Genomic DNA, 18,118 nt, shown 5'->3' with positions numbered 1-18,118 from the left:
CAGCGCTGGTCTTTAATAATGTTCTCAGGATGTCGTGATGTTTATCAGAGTTTGAAAATCACTGATGAAAATGACACCAGCACACAACAGTCTGTCTGTGACTGAGATCCTATAATGAACTCCAAACAAGATCCAGTGTATTTCATTTAACATTTTTAATGACGGAAATGAAGGATCCTATTATAGTTCAGTCTTGTCTTCAGCTGTTTCAGCCTCTTTCTGCTTCTGTTAGAAAGAAAATAAGCTCACTCAGTACATTCATGTGCTCTACAGTGTTAAAGGGTTAGTTCACCCAAAACTGAAAATAATGTCATTAATTACTCACGCTCATGTCGTTCCACACCCGTAAGACCTTTGTTAATCTTCAGAACACAAATTAAGATATTTTTGATGAAATCCGATGGCTCAGTGAGGCCTGCATAGCCAGCAATGACATTTCCTCTCTCAAGATCCATTAATGTACTAAAAACATATTTAAATCAGTTCATGTGAGTACAGTGGTTCAATATTAATATTATAAAGCCACAGGAATATTTTTGGTGCGTCAAAAAAAATAAAAAAAATAACGACTTATATAGTGATGGCCGATTTCAAAACACTGCTTCATGAAGCTTCGGAGCGTTATGAATCTTTTTATGTTGAATCATGATTCGGATCGCGTGTGAAACTGCCAAACTGCTGAAATCACGTGACTTTGGCGCTCCGAATCATGATTCGATACACTGATTCATAACGCTCCGAATCATGATTCAACACAAAAGATTCATAACGCTCCGAAGCTTCCTGAAGCAGTGTTTTGAACTCGCCATCACTAAATAAGTCGTTATTTTGTTTTTTTGGCGCACCAAAAATATTCTCGTGGCTTTATAATATTAATATTGAACCACTGTACTCACATGAACTGATTTAAATATGTTTTTAGTACATTAATGGATCTTGAGAGAGGAAATGTCATTGCTGGCTATGCAGGCCTCACTGAGCCATCGGATTTCATCAAAAATATCTTAATTTGTATTCTGAAGATGAACGAAGGTCTTACGGGTGTGGAACGGCATGAGGGTGAGTAATTAATGACATCATTTTCATTTTTGGGTGAACTAACCCTTTAATAACATCTTATGAAATAAGGCCTCACCTGCAGCTCTCCATCCAGGAACGAATCACAGAAGTTCTGCACACGCTCAGAAGTGATGTCACCCACCGGCATGAGCCATTTCTTGTCCAAGGTGCCGTCATAAATGCCGATCCGTGGCATGTCACGTGACTTCAGCCCGAAGTATTCCAGCACGCGGGCGTTTGATTTCTCTTTTCCATTTACCAGCACAAACAACATCTGCATTTCACAAAACACATTCAACAATCGGCACTAAAATCACAAACGATGATCTCTAGCTCAAGTTTTGGTAAGTCTCGAACCTGTTTTAAATAAAATAAGAGGTTCACCAGTTAATTTTGTGTTTTTTTGTAGCAATACTGTTTTCTACTCAGATATTAATTTCCATGTTTCCAGTTTTATGAATTTTGTGTAAATTTATGGTCGGTGTTCCAGACTGAGATCCTCAACTGTTCTTGTGCCAGACTCAGACTGTAAAATGAAGGCCTTAATTATCTTCTAGCCTACACTTTACAATGTACTGTAGGCGAACAGTCTGTTGCTTTAAATTAAAAGATTTCAGTCTTTAACCTTCAAAAGTCTCATACACTTTCCAATATTCCTGAAAGTTCTGGAAGGGGCCTAGAATGATCTGGCATGAATATTAGGACAATATTAGGGTCAGTGGGGCGGAGCGCTTGTGTAATCAGTTCAGAAGCTCTTAATCCCATTAGAGAGTAAAACAGTGAGACTTCACCCCATTATCCCCTTAATTAACACTTTCTCCGTCGGTTCAATCTGGCAAAAACGACCCCTGTCATGTCAGCACTTGTTTACTACCTTGCCAGTGTATTTTGGCGCGAGATCTCTGAAGAGCTGCTGCAGTGGGTCAGAATCCGCGCGCCCTCTGTCGGCCAACAGCAGCAAGTGCGTCTTCACCTCAGACTGAAACAGACCCACCGCAGACTGACACACACGCACACACACACACACACACACACACACACACACACACACGAAATCAGATTGTGATTCTGCTTCCTTTGAAACACTGAATATTGGCATATATTCACGATTATGAAATATAATATAATATGCTAAGTCATTACAATTGTTTCCTTTAACTGAATGCAGCACATAGAAGGCATTTACTGTACACAGACATTACAATATCAGAAATAACCTTATAAAAATGATCAACTGAAAAATATGAAATTATAAAAAAAAAAATAGAAGAATGAAAAACAAAACTTGACTATAAATGAATATGCACTCTGTTATTCTTCATTTAATTAAAAACTGTGGAAAATATGCATTGATTAATTCAACATATTTGTATTGTATTTTATTATTTTACAGATTGTTTTACTGTATCAAGATATACATTTGCCTATATCACCCAGCCCTAATCTTCATTGTACTATTTATTGCACAATATTATTTTTATTATACAACGGAATTATATATAATCAGATTAACATTACAAAGCCACTAGAAGAGATGAGAGAAGAAGTGGAGGTGTTTGTTTGTTCAGTACCGCTTGACTGTATTCTGTGACGTAACGAACGTTATTCATGGTCATAAAGCGTACGAGTCCATCAGTATCAACTTTCTTGGCCTCTGACAGGTTCAGGTTCTCCTGATGAAGATCAGCCTGTAACACACACACACACACACACACACACACACACATCAAGACATATTCATCCATGTGCTACATATACATACTTATCAAAAAAATGTGTGCCGTGTGGTTGGTGTTTTCCAGCTGAACTGTGAACATTAAAGGGTTAGTTCACCCAAATATGAAAATTCTGTCATTAATTACTCACCCTCATGTCGTTCCACACCCATAAGACCTTCATTCATCTTCAGAACACAAATTAAGATATTTTTGATGAAATCCGATGGCTCAGTGAGGCCTGCATAGGGAGCAATGACATTTCCTCTCTCAAGATCCATTAATGTACTAAAAACATATTTAAATCAGTTCATGTGAGTACAGTGGTTCAATATTAATATTATAAAGCCATGAGAATATTTTTGGTGCACCAAAAAAACAAAATAACGACTTATATAGTGATGGCCGATTTCAAAACACTGCTTCAGGAAGCTTCGGAGCGTTATGAATCTTTTGTGTCGAATCATGATTCGGATCGCGTGTCAAACCGCCAAACAGCTGAAATCACGTGACTTTGGCGCTCCGAACCGCTGATTCGACACACTGATTCATAACGCTCCGAAGCTTCCTGAAGCAGTGTTTTGAAATCGGCCATCACTATATAATATATATTTTGTTTTTATATTCTAAAAATATTCTCGTGGCTTTATAATATTAATACTGAACCACTGTACTCACATGAACTGATTTAAATATGTTTTTAGAACATTAATGGATCTTGAGAGAGGAAATGTCATTGCTCCCTATGCAGGCCTCACTGAGCCATCGGATTTCAACAAAAATATCTTAATTTGTGTTCCGAAGATGAACGAAGGTCTTACGGGTGTGGAACAGCATGAGGGTGAGTAATTAATGACATTATTTTCATTTTTGTATGAACTAACCCTTTAAACTAAAGGAACATTCTATTTTGTCATTCTTCAAACATTGTGGAATGTTACTTTTGAATGTTCTCTGAATGTTCTGAAACAAGTAGTAACATTTAAAAAATGTTAGATGAACGTCCAACTAAAACATATCAGAAAAATCATGTATAAATAGTATTTTTGTGCTAAAATTTTGAGAACATTATTAAAGTCCAGATAACTTTTAATGAACATTATGTTACTGGAATAACGTTTGTTCATAACCTTGAGAACATTCCCTGTGTTTACCTTCCTGAAGATGGAGATGGTGTCAGTGGCAATACCATATTTGGCCCAAACTTCCTTTTCACTGCACAGAGCAACAGGAAGTGCCTTCATCTGTTTAGCGGCAGCCAAAAAATCTTTATATCCGAGAGCAGCTTCAGTCTGATGGAAAAACAGAGAGAATGTGACTCACAGACATGAACACTGATCACACATGAGTCGAAAACGACTGTAACTTCATTCTGAGAACTGCAGCTCATATTTTCTTGCTGGATTTGTGGGCTCTCGTTGAGCTGCACCCGTGTCTGTTTATGGAGCACTGAAGGTGCCAATCCCACAAGTACAGAGACGCTCCCACATTTCCTGTTCCTCCTCCGCACAAAGAGTTGGGCCAGAGGACTCGGCATTCTGGGATTCCACAACAGCAGCCATTTCCGGACACCAGTGGAGACTCGTCGGGGAAATTCACTTTCTCATTTTGTCCAGCCGTACTGACTGATCACACACACTCACCTCAAAGAACCCGATGACAGCCACTTCAGCGGAGTCGATGAAGGCCTCGGCCGCAGGAACATCCTTCAGTCTGAGGATGGCGCTTTCTGCAGATCAACACATCTACATTAGTCCAGTCAGGTATTGCACTTTTCACAATACATTAAATTTTAAAATTAATAAAATTCATGTAAAGCGCATTTAGCAGATTAAAGCTGTGCGATATTATAGTTTACATTTTGCACCGATAAAGCAATTAAAGGATTAGTTCACTTCAGAATTCACATTTCCTGATGATTTACTCTCCTCCATGTCATCCAAGATGTTCATGTCTTTCTTTCTTCAGTGGAAAAGAAATGAAGGTTTTTGAGGAAAACATTCCAGGATTTTTCTCCATATAGTGGACTTCACTGGGGTTCAACGGGTTGAAGGTCCAAATGTCAGTTTCAGTGCAGCTTCAAAGAGCTCTACATGATCCCAGACGAGGAATAAGGGTCTTATCTAGAGAAACCATCGCTCGTTTTCTAAAATAAATAAACATTATATACTTCTTAACCACAAATGCTCGTCTTACACTGCTCTGTGATGCGCCACGCATTACGTAATCATGTTGGAAAGGTCACGCGTAACAGGGCGAAAAACTTCATCTCATTTTCTCCTCCAAGTTCAAAATCGTCCGTCATCATTGTTTTACGTTTTTTTGTAAAGGTCGTTTGACTTAGTCTTTGCACATTCACTTTGTAAACACTGGATCAGTACTTCCACCTTTGTCACACGTGACCTTTCCAACATGATTACGTAATGCGTGGCGCATCACAGAGCAGTGTAAGATGAGCATTTGTGGTTAAGAAGTATATAATGTTTATTTATTTTAGAAAACGAGCGATGGTTTCTCTAGATAAGACTCTTATTCCTCGTCTGGGATCATGTAGAGCTCTTTGAAGCTGCACTGAAACTGACATTTGGACCTTCAACCCGTTGAACCCCAGTGAAGTCCACTATATGGAGAAAAATCCTGGAATGTTTTCCTCAAAAACCTTCATTTCTTTTCCACTGAAGAAAGAAAGACATGAACATCTTGGATGACATGGAGGAGAGTAAATTATCAGGAAATTTTAATTCTGAAGTGAACTAATCCTTTAAGCACCCAGCTAACAAAATATGTTCTAAGAAATTGTACGTTATAAAAAATTTATTTCTGAATGTTCAAAACATCCAGTTTTGAAAACACTTTTCTTGGTTATATGAACATTGAGGGAACATTCCATTTTATAATTCTTCAAATGTGGGAATGTTACTTTTGAATGTTCTGAATGTTCTATTAACGTTACTGGAAAAATGTTTGTTCATAACTTTCTTTAGGCATCTAACAGAAACATTTTCATAGTTTGAAGTTCATGCATAGAATTTTTGCAAGACAATAGAGAATTATTTTGGCATTTAATGAAGTTTAAAGTCTTCTGAAGCTTACCTTGATCTTCTGCGGTCACACACACAGTCAATAAAGAAAAAACTATGAGAAACATCATGACTTCACTAAATATGGACAAACTGTGAGAAGAAAGAAAGAGAGAAGAAGCCCACCCGTTACGCTCTTGTATGTGGGGGTCCGTCCGCTGGTCACATGACCGTCTCTGGGCTGCTGCTGATTGGTGGAGCTGTGTGAAACAGACAGGTGTGCGGCTCACGGGCCGGTCAGATGCTTTAGATTACGTGTCACTGAAGACACATGTTAGTTTTCTTCCAGAATGAAACTCATGTTGAAAATAAAACCTTTGTACTGAAACACAATAATGTAAAATGCAGTCAGTGGTAACGAGTAAGAGATTTACAGAAAGCTGGAAATCAGAAGATCTTTGCTTGTCATGTTAAGAAATGTATTAAGAAATTGTATATAATTATATATAAGGGTGCATAATGCTTTTAAGAAATATATATGTTTTCTTCTATATTTTATCATAAAATAAAATAAAAAAATGACCAGAGATCCACAAACAAATCCAACACCAACCTTACTTATATTGTCAAAACAAACACAAAATAATAAATAAATAAATAAATAATAAAAAGAAATAAAAAGAGAATAAATAAATAAATAAATAAAATTAAATAGAGCCTCATACTTGCATCAATTTTAGATTCATTTTGATCTACCAATGTTTTGCAAAAACAAATGTTAAATCCTGGGACATATATAAGCAAAAAAAATAAATAAATAAATAAAAAATAAAAAAAATCAGAAGATATATTCCAGCAAAAGAAAATTACAAAATATTTTTACTCAGATTATGAAGTGCCTATTTTCTATGAATAATCATAAAATACACTACAGACATTTGGAGATGTAGTTGAGAGTGTGTGTTGTGTCAGTCGGGTGTCATGAGATCTGTGACACACGTGTGACATGGAGAGATGCTTCCAGGTGAATCCACAGGTGGAAATACACCTGATGATGGTGTGAGACGGGGACACGTCTGCTGACTCTCTCCAAATCCAACACATCATAAAACCAGCACTGATCCCAGACCACCGTCAGGCACATTCTCTACAGACTCCTTGTTTGGTGAAATCTTGTCTAATGTCATAAAACATTGACATTGTTGTGTGGAAATGTTGTGCATGAATTTATTGTGGAAATAAAATGTGCAAATATGCTCAAAATAATTATTATGCTGTCACTCATCACCACCCCAGTTGATTATTGTGAAATAACAAACAGATATAAAGCAAATACATACAACAGTTTATCAACTCTAAAAACACACCAGACAGTGTGTGTTTTGTTCAGTCTTTGTGTGTCCAGCAGAAGAACATGTGAATGTGTTTTACCTCGCTGTCGGCTGACATTTCTACATCTGATTCACTTCTAACATTCATTAACATGATCAAGATATGAAATTATATTCCCAGCTAACAGAGAACGTTCTGACAAAGTTCTTTCAAAGTTACGAACAAACGTTCTTCTAGTAACGTTAATAGAACATTTGTTCAGAGTTATCTGGTCTTTAATAATGTTCTCAAAACGTTAGCACAAAATTGTTACTTATACATTGATTCTTTTCTGAAATGTTTTAGTTGGATGTTCATCTAATGCTTTTTAAATGTTACTGCTTGTTTCAGAACGTTCAGAGAACATTCAAAAGTAACGTTCCCATAATGTTTGAAGAATGATGAAATGGAATGCTCCCTTAACGTTCACGTAACCAAGAAAAAACATTTAAAAATCTGGATGTTTTGACATTTTCAGAGAACATTCAGAAATAAACTTAATGGAAATGTTAGCAAAACATTTTGTCACATCATCTTCTGCTGTCATCTCAGGTGGCTGGGGGTCGTGTATGTGCTCATTTGTAATTGGATAAACTGGTGTTACAACACCCCCTGATCTAGTTAAACAGGTTCACATCAGGATAGATTAAGAGCTGCAGTCTGTTCTCACCACAGGATCTACAGAGTCAGGATTTAAAATAGAGCTAATGCTCAGCTCAGAGTTATAAAGGAACTGTTTTCACACAGACACAACTTATGCAACATTTAACCCAGAGGTCAGAGGTCAGTGCAGCATCATATTCAGTTTCTGGAGAGATGTGAAATCATGACAGCGATGTCTATTTCTAGATTTGCCACAAAGATCAGACCTTAGAAGATGTTCATGTTCATGAAAGTCCCATGCTGCCTTCACATGCTATCGGACACGAACAGCCTCTCAAGTCATATTTATGACTGGGAAACTCCGAGATCATTTTGATACCTGAGTATTACCTATATAAATTACCATTTGATGCATATTGTATGCACAAACCCGATTCCAAAAAAGTTGGGACACTGTACAAATTGTGAATAAAAAAGGAATACAATAATTTACAAATCTCATAAACTTATATTTTATTCACAATAGAATATAGATAACATATCAAATGTTGAAAGTGAGACATTTTGAAATGTCATGCCAAATATTGGCTCATTTTGGATTTCATGAGTGCTACACATTCCAAAAAAGTTGGGACAGGTAGCAATAAGAGGCCGGAAAAGTTAAAAGTACATATAAGGAACAGCTGGAGGACCAATTTGCAATTTTTTAGGTCAATTGGCAACATGATTGGGTATAAAAAGAGCCTCTCAGAGTGGCAGTGTCTCTCAGAAGTCAAGATGGGCAGAGGATCACCAATTCCCCCAATGCTGCGGCAAAAAATAGTGGAGCAATATCAGAAAGGAGTTTCTCAGAGACAAAATTGGAAAGAGTTTGAAGTTATCATCATCTACAGTGCATAATATCATCCAAAGATTCAGAGAATCTGGAACAATCTCTGTGCGTAAGGGTCAAGGCCGGAAAACCATACTGGATGCCCGTGATCTTCGGCCCTTAGACGGCACTGCATCACATACAGGAATGCTACTGTAATGGAAATCACAACATGGGCTCAGGAATACTTCCAGAAAACATTGTCGGTGAACACAATCCACCATGCCATTCGCTAAAACTCTATAGGTCAAAAAAGAAGCCATATCTAAACATGATCCAGAAGCGCAGGCGTTTTCTCTGGGCCAAGGCTCATTTAAAATGGACTGTGGCAAAGTGGAAAACTGTTCTGTGGTCAGACGAATCAAAATTTAAAGTTCTTTTTGGAAAACTGGGACGCCATGTCATCCGGACTAAAGAGGACAAGGACAACCCAAGTTGTTATCAACAACATTCCTATTCCTAAACTTGAGCAACTTGTCTCCTCAGTCCCCAGACGTTTGCAGACTGTTATAAAAAGAAGAGGGGATGCCACACAGTGGTAAACATGGCCTTGTCTCAACTTTTTTGAGATGTGTTGATGCCATGAAATTTAAAATCAACTTATTTTTCCCTTAAAATGATACATTTTCTCAGTTTAAACATTTGATATGTCATCTATGTTGTATTCTGAATAAAATATTGAAATTTGAAACTTCCACATCATTGCATTCTGTTTTTATTCACAATTTGTACAGTGTCCCAACTTTTTTGGAATCGGGTTTGTATTTTACACAGCATTTATTACTAAATCCAGAATCAAATGGCATGGTGAATGTTTATATATGGTTTCCAATGAATATGATGTTACATATTAAAGTTAGATATTGACTAATTGTCCTCTATGATTCCTATTTTTGCCAAAATCAAAACACTTGAATGCAACAAACTCATGATTACAACATCAGAAGTGGCATTAGCTGTATATAAATCTCATCTAAACTGCATGAGCTCCTCATCAGCTATAGATGTGTTTGAATACGTGACACAGCACCAGATAAACAAACACACATGAGAACATTCCAGTATATGTTAATGAGCAGAGAGCTAATTATATAATAACCTAAATGACTCAGCCAATTGGGACTGTGGATTAGAGCTGCTTAATCTTTAATTAGTAAAGTTCAGCTATAACCGTATGTTTAGGATCAGGTAAATCAGGTGTGTGTTTCTCAGAATAACAGCTGCTGTTTTTTTTTTAGCTCCTCGAAGCTAAAAACAAATGTGAATGATGAAATAGTCTTTACACCTCAGCAGTCCCAGGTTAGAGAAGAAACTTAAAGACTCTGACCTGAGATCAGAAACATGAAATCAACAAAAACTTACAAGAAGTCTGAGTTTGAGTTTGTTGACAAGAAGCATTTGATGCTATTTAGTCATTTAAAGATATAGACACAGCATTAAAATACATACCGATTTATTTTTAGATTTTAGATTTTTAAATTTGCTTACAGTTCATTTGATTCATTATTTTAAGAAGTATTTAATATGGAAAATAAAAATGGCATTAAATGAACAATGCAGTATACAGGAAACATTCTCAGAACTTTCTGGCAAAGTTCTCTCAAAGTTATAAACAAACCTTGTAATTTCCTTAACGTTTATGCAATGTTTGTTCAAAGTTATCTGGTCTTTATGAATGTTCTGAAAACATTAGCACAAAAACACTATTTATGCATCATTCATGGAACATTTTTCTTAAAAGTTTTAGTTAGTCTAAGTTATTCAGGGAACATTAAAATGAAATATTCCCATAAAGTTTGCAAAATGCTAATAGAATTTTCCCTTCATCATATTTTAGCATATTAGATTCACAGGAGAGACAAACTGTAGATGTTTTAAATAAACTGACTGCTTTCACATGCGTGTCCTCAGCTGGAAAAGCCTTAAGTGCTTAAAATCCTCCATGTGTCAATCTCCTGACCCCTCTATCTGTTTCTGTGGGAGGCTTTTGAGGATCAGAAGATTAGTCGAGCGCTATAAAAGCAGCCGGCAGAAACACTGGACACGAAGACATCGCAGAAGAGAAGCGAAGAAGAACCACCAGAAGAACCAGAAATTCCAGCACACGGTAAGAGATTCGCCTCACCTGAGACACATTTACAGCACAATACACTTAGAAACAGTCAGGTAAAGTACTATGGTATTTCATTTTCACTCAGACAGGCTGTAGTAAATTTACACAACACATGATTTACTGAGAACAGGAAGAGAAGATTGACGTTCGTTCATGAGGAGAAAACCACAAAACAGACCAAACATAAAAATAAAACAGAGAAAGATAGAAAGACTTTCATGGACTGATAAAGAACAGACAGATTTAGTGATGGAGAGGAAATAAATAAGAAGGAACAACAGAATGTGAGTCAAAATGACATACCTGGACACTTCAACATTAAACTACAGGTGATGCTTGTTTCTGATGCGGAATATAAAGTTGGATTTACAAGGAAAAAAGTCAGAATTGTGAGATAAATACTGATCATAACTGTACCTTTTCTTTTTATTATTCCATGGTGGAAATCAGCTTACAGCCTCAAAGACTTAAACTTTTCTGTCTTTAGGTGAAGCTGAAATGTACAGTAGACATTCTACAGCAAAAGCCAATTTAAGCAAAAACAGACTAAAAACAGAAGCTCTGACACATTTCTCCCTGGATTACAGAAGTAGGCTAGGATAAATGTGATGGGATTAGAGCACTGGGCATCTCCTCTACGAGATTAGCACGATTATGTAAAGAGCTTATCATTCACTGTCTGTATATCTCACAAGGCAAACAGATGTTGGTAAATAAACCTACTCTTTGTGTAACTAGAAGATTAGCATGAACAAAATCCCAAAATGAGAAGACTAACAGCTAACCTGTTGAGGACATCAGTAAAGGGGACGATATAGTCACTTTTTTAAAGGAAACATGTTTATATTTCAGTAAGTGAGAGAAATGGACGCCCCAGCACCTGTTGAGAAGAGAGGACCACCAAAGTTCAAGCAGAGGACCACTCGCACCTTCAAGAGCAAGGCTCCTAAACCTGGCCAGAAAGGCTTTGGAGATGACATCCCTGGGATGGAGGGTCTCGGCACAGGTAAAGCGTGACATTTCAGTTGCCTTCATGACATAACTATTGATTCAGGGTTTTGAATGACATGCACTGATGAGCCTGAACACTTTCTTTCTCTGTTTTTTCAACAGACATCACTGTGGTTTGCCCATGGGAAGCTTTTGGCGACATGGAGCTCAGTGATCTGGCAAAATATGGAATTTTGTAGTGCATCCACCCTTCCAACCTTCCTCCTGCTCTCTTCTGGAGATCTCTGATCTGCCAAGATGATCACACAAGGTTATAGAATTGTCCACGCACAGCGAGACTAAACCAGCAGAAGATGCTCTCAGCCCAACACACAAAGAAGACGGGACGTGACTTATACTTTTGTTTGGGGAGAAGGACGAATGGCACAGTAACTCTCTGCTGCTCTTCACCGCATCATTGGAGCTCTTAGCAGGATGGATCGATCTCAGAAACACAATATAATTCCAGCCTCTCTCCTATCTCTTGTGGTAAAATAAAGAACTATGTACAAATCGACTTTATTTTTTTAACTGTAAATGTGATTGTGTTCATACCAGAATCAACGCATCATGATTAATTAAAACCATTGATTTGGCAGTAGAACTCAAATAAAAATTTATTTTCCCATAAATTTGTATTCTGCTTTTTCTTTCTCAGAACTTATAGAAAATCTTGGTAACACTTTAGTTTAGGGTCCAATTCTCACTATTAACTAGTTGCTTATTAGCATGCATATTACTTGACTTGTGCACATGGCAAAATCACATGAGGACAAGGGAATCACATGACAAACATAAGCACATGGCAAACATAATCAAAGCAAAAATCATAGCATGAACTTGAAAATAAAACATGAGACATAAACATGAACCATAACACCCATAAACAAGACATTTCAATGACTTTCATCTCTCTGATGAACACAATCGGATATATATTAATAAATATACTGACGCATCTGAGCTTTACAATGGCAGTGTGCGATACCAACGATTATGAGCTGAAAAAAGTGCCTCCATGTAATCCACACGGCTCCAGGGGGTTAACAAAGGCCTTCTGAAGCAAAGCGATGAGTTTGTGTAAAAAAAACAAAAACATATTTAACAAGTTATGAAGTAAAATATCTAGCTACCACCAGACCGCCTTCCGGATTCTACTTACAAATAAAGTGTAAAACTTTCACAGTTCAAAATGCTTATGCTACGTCCTACGCCTTCCCTATTCAACTTACAGAAAAAAGTTTTTTCTGACAAAACGCCAGTTTACACTTTCTTCGTTAGTTGAATACGGAAGGTGGTCTGGTGGTTGCTAGATATTTTACTTCATAACTTTTAAATCTATAGGTCATTTATCGGCAGTGCCGATCCTACATTTCTGGGGGCCCTAAGTAAAATTTGTGAAGGGGCCCCTATCAGTGCATTCTTAAAAAAACCCAAATTTCCATAAACTTAAATAATAATTACATTGGTTTATACAAGTGTCACAGTCACCAGCTCTAGCATTCCATTTCCCAGCATCCCTCCTGTTCCTCACCTGCGCACATTCATCTATCACCATGGACACCTATCATCTTCACAGCTGCACTTCATTAATTAATTCTCCTTTGTGTATATAAGTTCCTGTTTGTGTTCAGCTCTTTGTCTGTTCACTGTCATTATACATTGTGTTGTATCTGCCCTTCTGCCTGTTTGGATTAAACTTAAATTTTCATATTGAGCTCTTCTTCTTCTTCTTCTTCATCTTCCTTCGTGAACACAGCCCTGCACTGCCAGTTTTCTATAGCTAATGTAAATAAAAGATCAAGGAAACAAACTGTAAAATGTATATAAATATGTAAAGGGAATAATACACATTAAATTGGCATTAAGAACAATTAAGTAAAATTAAAACTAATTAGGTAAAATTAAAACTAATTTTCGTTGACAGCTAAATAAATTTTTTTTTTTATTAGTATATTATAATTAATAGTATACTATTATATATTTATATAATAGTATTTTAATAGTGTAACTATTTTTTAATAGTTATAATAGTATATATTTTTTTTAATAGTATAAATGTCAGAAAAACTATAACACAGCAGAATTGGCTTTCTAAATGCGTGATTTACCAACAAAATTACAGCATGAGAAAAAAAGAAGGAAAAGGCATGGTTAAAACCATTTTTAACCCAATAGTTGGGTTTGCCAACACAAACCGAAAGTTACATTTCATTATGGGGCATTTCTAACGAAACACAGTGGAGACCTGGACCGGAGTTATTGGTTTAAAACATTGCTTTGTGTAATGAGGGCTGCACTGTTTAACAGTGTACACAGTTTATTCCACACAAAATGATATAAACAAACAAACTTGGTTCCAGACATGATGAAGCAATCCACAAACAGGCATGACACAAACCCAGAGTAAGCAGTGAGTAATCCAAGGCACACGAAGCATAAATCCAGACTAGGCAAAGATATTAACTTCAAGGAAGACTAGACTTAATACATTGGCTAAACAGACAAGGCATGAACATCATGGCAAGATGACGCAACAAACTTTACATTGAGCAACTCAAACACTGACTGAAACAAGGACCTGTTTATACACAGAAGAGCTAACAAGGTAACAAGGGGGAGGGGCGTGTTGTCGGGGAAACAAACAAGGGTAATCATGGTAACAGATAAAGCAGTGAGAGCAAACACAAGGTGAAACGAGGCATGACAAGGCAAGAATATCTTTCAACATTTAAGTTTCAAACTCAGACACACAAGTGATAAGTTCATTACAGAACCCGCCGCTTAAGAAACGGATTCCAGATGCTTCACACGCAACAGTCAAGGAGAGTACTGTCCAGGGGCTTGATGGAGGGCCAGGCCCATGCAGGGGAACTAGATTTGGAACATGGGGCAATGGTAAGCCCTTGGGGTCAAGGTGAGTCCAGACCATGAAATCATGGCGAGCCAGGACCGTGAAACAAGGGCAAAACCAAACCATGACACAGGGACTGCCTTAACGACCTCATTTGCAACTTCCTTGATGACTGGGAACCCTAACGTGACATCCTTGAAAATTCTAGCATATCACCCTTAATTGCTGGAGACTCTGGCGTGGTGATTCCTTTCCATAAAAAGGAAGACCATGATGGTAGTGCTGTATTTGGGATAATAGCAGTAAAAACCGTAGCTGGAGAAACAGAGAGATGCACATTTCAGAGCAAAAACCAGGATTACAACTCATAATCAGAGCCACAACCATCAGTGAGCTAAACATGTGGTGACAAAAAGTTTAGACCAGTTAAACGACTAACAGCAATATCCATGATAAAAAAAATAAATAAATAAAAAAAATGTCAGATCTGCCATTTTATATTGAAAATATTGGCTGAATCCTTTACATGATTCATAACTGAAGGTGACAAGATGAAAAAACATTTTGCATTTTATATTATTATTCTTGTTGAAAACAATTGTTTTAAATCACTTGAATGCAAAAAAAACCTCATTATTACCACTTCAGAAGTGGGAAAATACCAGCTGCAGACAAAGTCTCATTAGCTGTATATACTGTAAATCCCATCTAAAAAGTATGAGCTCCTCATCAGCTATAGATGTGTTTGAATACGTGTCACAGCACCAGATAAACAAACACACATGAGAACATTCCAGTATATGTTAATGAGCAGACAGCTAATTATATAGTAATAACTTAATGACTGTCAGGAAAGCCAATCAGGATTGTGGATTAGAGCTGCTTAATCTTAGTACAGTTCAGCTATAACCGTATGTTTAGGATCAGGTTAGAGAAGAGACTTAAATAGCCTGACCTGAGATCAGAAACATGAAATCAACATAACCTCATTAATCAACTAATGACCATGAAAAAACAGAAGATGTTTGAACACACATTCATCATTTTTCAGCATATCTTGTGTTCATGTCTGTGTCTGTCAGACTCACAAGAGACAAAATGCAGATGGTCTAAATAAACTGACTGTTTTCAGACACGTGTCCTCAGCTGAAGTGCTTAAAATACTCCATGTGTCAATCTCCTGATGCCTCTATTTCTGTGGGAGGTGTTTGAGGATCAGAAGATTAGTCGAGCGCTATAAAACCGGATGGCAGAGACACTGGACATGAGCTGAATTGAAGACATAGCAGAAGAGAAGTGAAGAAGAACCACCAGGAGAGCCAGAAACTCCAGTACACGGTAAGAGATTCACCTCACCAGAGACACATTTACAGCACAATGCACTGAGAGACAGTCAGGTAAAATACTACGATATTAAATTTTTACTCAGACAGGCTGTAGTAAATTTATACAACACATGATTTACTTAAAGGAGGGAGAGAAATTGATAATCATTCATGAGGAGAAAACCACAAAACAGACCAAACATAAACATAAAACAGAGAAAGACAGAAAGACTTTTGTGGACTGAAAAAGAACAGACAGATTTAGTGATGGAGAGGAAATAAATAAGAAGGAACAACAGAATGTGAGTCAAAATGACATACCTGGACACTTCAACATTAAACTACAGGTGATGCTTGTTTCTGATGCAGAATATAAAGTTGGATTTGCGAGGAAAAGTCAGAATTGTGAGATAAATACTGATCATAACTGTACCTTTTCTTTTTATTATTCCATGGTGGAAATCAGCTTACAGCCTCAAAGACTTAAACTTTTCTGTCTTTAGGTGAAGCTGAAATGTACAGTAGACATTCTACAGCAAAAGCCAATTTAGGCAAAAACAGACTAAAAACAGAAGCTCTGACACATTTCTCCCTGGATTCCAGAAGTAGGCTAGGATAAATGTGATGGGATTACAGCGCTGGGCATCTCCTCTACGAGATTAGCACGATTATGTAAATAGCTTATCATTCACACTGTCTGTATATCTCACAAGGCAAACAGATGTTGGTAAATAAACCTACTCATTGTGTAACTAGAAGATTAGCATGAACAAAATCCCAAAATGAGAAGACTAACAGCTAACCTGTTGAGGACATCAGTAAAGGGGACAATATAGACACTTTTTAAAGGAAACATGTTTATATTTCAGTAAGTGGGAGAAATGGACGCCCCAGCACCTGTTGAGAAGAGAGGACCACCAAAGTTCAAGCAGAGGACCACTCGCACCTTCAAGAGCAAGGCTCCTAAACCTGGCCAGAAAGGCTTCGGAGATGACATCCCTGGGATGGAGGGTCTCGGCACAGGTAAAGCGTGACATTTCAGTTGCCTTTGTGACATAACTATTGTTTGAGTGTTTTGAATGACACGCAGCGATGAACCTGAACACCTTCTTTCTCTGGTTATCCAACAGACATCACTGTGGTTTGCCCATGGGAAGCTTTTGGCGACATGGAGCTCAGTGATCTGGCAAAATATGGAATTTTGTAGTGCATCCACCAAACCTTCCTCCTTCTCTCTTCTGGAGATCTTTGATCTGCCAAGATGATCACATAATGTTACTCACATGAGACTGAACCAGAAGCAGATTCTCTCAGCCCAACACACAAAGAGGATCTGACATGATTAATGCACTTATTTGGGGGGAAAAAGGACGACTGGCACAGTAACTCTCTACTGCTCTTCTTCACTGCATCACTGGAGCTCTTAGCAGGAGGAATTGATCTCAGAGCCTCAATATCATGCAGGAACTAAGTACAAATCGACATTTTTTTTTTTTAACTCTAAATGTGATTGTGTCTGTGTCAGAATCAACTCATCATGATTAATTAAAACCATCGATTTGCCAGTAGAACACAATTAAAAAATTAATTTCCCAAATTTGTGTGATTAGTCTTTTCTCCTTCAGAACTGATAGAAAATCATTAAAAATGGGTCCATTATGAAATGAGTTCATTAATTTCCACTTTCTTCAAATACGAACCTCTAAAAATGAAAAAGTCATGTAAGTCATATTAGGCATTGACACTAACAAAATACAAACTGAGAAATACCAAGGTATTAATTCAGATAAATACCTTTTAGAAGGGCTTTAAATTTACCAAGCATACTTTTTTGTAGAATGTTGCCTGAACAGTTTCTAAAATTGTAGCCTACTACATGACTGTATGTGCAGCATTTTATTTATTATTTTTTCTCACCAAATGTCATTTATTAGTAAACCACTATTACTGAAACACTTTTAACTTATTCTTTCAGTTCTGTAATCTACTATCTGCATAAATAATGTTTAGAAGGCCTCGAAATTGCAACGACTGACAGTGATGATAACCATACAGAAAAGGACGAGACAAAAATACCGTCACTAATTTCAGAAGCACCCGATTTGATTCTGGAACTGAGGCTTGGTCCAAATGCAAATTTTGCTGGAATTTGTACTGACTGCAATGCCAAATCCTCATATATGATCACATGATCAAA

At 37.1% G+C, this 18,118-nt stretch overlaps 3 protein-coding genes across 3 annotated transcripts; 2 read left to right on the top strand and 1 right to left on the bottom strand.

Annotated features, from left to right (window-relative positions):
- Nucleotides 1–119: 119 nt before the first annotated feature.
- On the bottom strand, nt 120–5,994 carry LOC125274446 (endoplasmic reticulum resident protein 27). Its single transcript, XM_048200864.1, has 7 exons — nt 5,868–5,994; nt 4,418–4,503; nt 3,929–4,066; nt 2,631–2,747; nt 1,934–2,059; nt 1,136–1,333; nt 120–225 (listed from the first exon to the last, which is right to left on the bottom strand). The coding sequence occupies exons 1-7, from the start codon at nt 5,923–5,925 to the stop codon at nt 181–183; spliced, it is 768 nt and encodes a 255-aa protein (XP_048056821.1). The 5' UTR covers nt 5,926–5,994; the 3' UTR covers nt 120–180.
- Nucleotides 5,995–10,384: 4,390 nt separating this feature from the next.
- On the top strand, nt 10,385–12,374 carry LOC125274445 (retinal cone rhodopsin-sensitive cGMP 3',5'-cyclic phosphodiesterase subunit gamma-like). Its single transcript, XM_048200863.1, has 3 exons — nt 10,385–10,746; nt 11,605–11,758; nt 11,866–12,374. Exons 2-3 carry the CDS (start codon nt 11,617–11,619, stop codon nt 11,940–11,942), a joined length of 219 nt encoding a protein of 72 aa, XP_048056820.1. The 5' UTR covers nt 10,385–10,746; nt 11,605–11,616; the 3' UTR covers nt 11,943–12,374.
- Nucleotides 12,375–15,783: 3,409 nt separating this feature from the next.
- LOC125274444 (retinal cone rhodopsin-sensitive cGMP 3',5'-cyclic phosphodiesterase subunit gamma-like) lies at nt 15,784–17,518 on the top strand. The gene is made up of 3 exons (XM_048200862.1): nt 15,784–15,934; nt 16,791–16,944; nt 17,052–17,518. Exons 2-3 carry the CDS (start codon nt 16,803–16,805, stop codon nt 17,126–17,128), a joined length of 219 nt encoding a protein of 72 aa, XP_048056819.1. The 5' UTR covers nt 15,784–15,934; nt 16,791–16,802; the 3' UTR covers nt 17,129–17,518.
- The last annotated feature ends 600 nt before the right edge of the window (nt 17,519–18,118 follow it).

Source organism: Megalobrama amblycephala, linkage group LG8 (assembly GCF_018812025.1).
Source record: "Megalobrama amblycephala isolate DHTTF-2021 linkage group LG8, ASM1881202v1, whole genome shotgun sequence".
Taxonomy (NCBI): Eukaryota; Metazoa; Chordata; class Actinopteri; order Cypriniformes; family Xenocyprididae; genus Megalobrama; species Megalobrama amblycephala.
This window is presented reverse-complemented; position numbering and strand designations above follow the sequence as displayed.

Excerpts from the sequence above, each read along its gene's own strand:
- LOC125274446 (XM_048200864.1), bottom strand. The coding sequence starts at position 5,925 with ATGATGTTTCTCATAGTTTTTTCTTTATTGACTGTGTGTGTGACCGCA. Across the intron at positions 4,067-4,417 it reads CTGTCATCGGGTTCTTTGAG|ACTGAAGCTGCTCTCGGATA; the intron begins GTGAGTGTGTGT and ends TTTTTCCATCAG. Across the intron at positions 1,334-1,933 it reads CGCCAAAATACACTGGCAAG|ATGTTGTTTGTGCTGGTAAA; the intron begins GTAGTAAACAAG and ends TGTGAAATGCAG.
- LOC125274444 (XM_048200862.1), top strand. The coding sequence starts at position 16,803 with ATGGACGCCCCAGCACCTGTTGAGAAGAGAGGACCACCAAAGTTCAAG. Across the intron at positions 16,945-17,051 it reads GATGGAGGGTCTCGGCACAG|ACATCACTGTGGTTTGCCCA; the intron begins GTAAAGCGTGAC and ends GTTATCCAACAG.
- LOC125274445 (XM_048200863.1), top strand. The coding sequence starts at position 11,617 with ATGGACGCCCCAGCACCTGTTGAGAAGAGAGGACCACCAAAGTTCAAG. Across the intron at positions 11,759-11,865 it reads GATGGAGGGTCTCGGCACAG|ACATCACTGTGGTTTGCCCA; the intron begins GTAAAGCGTGAC and ends TTTTTTCAACAG.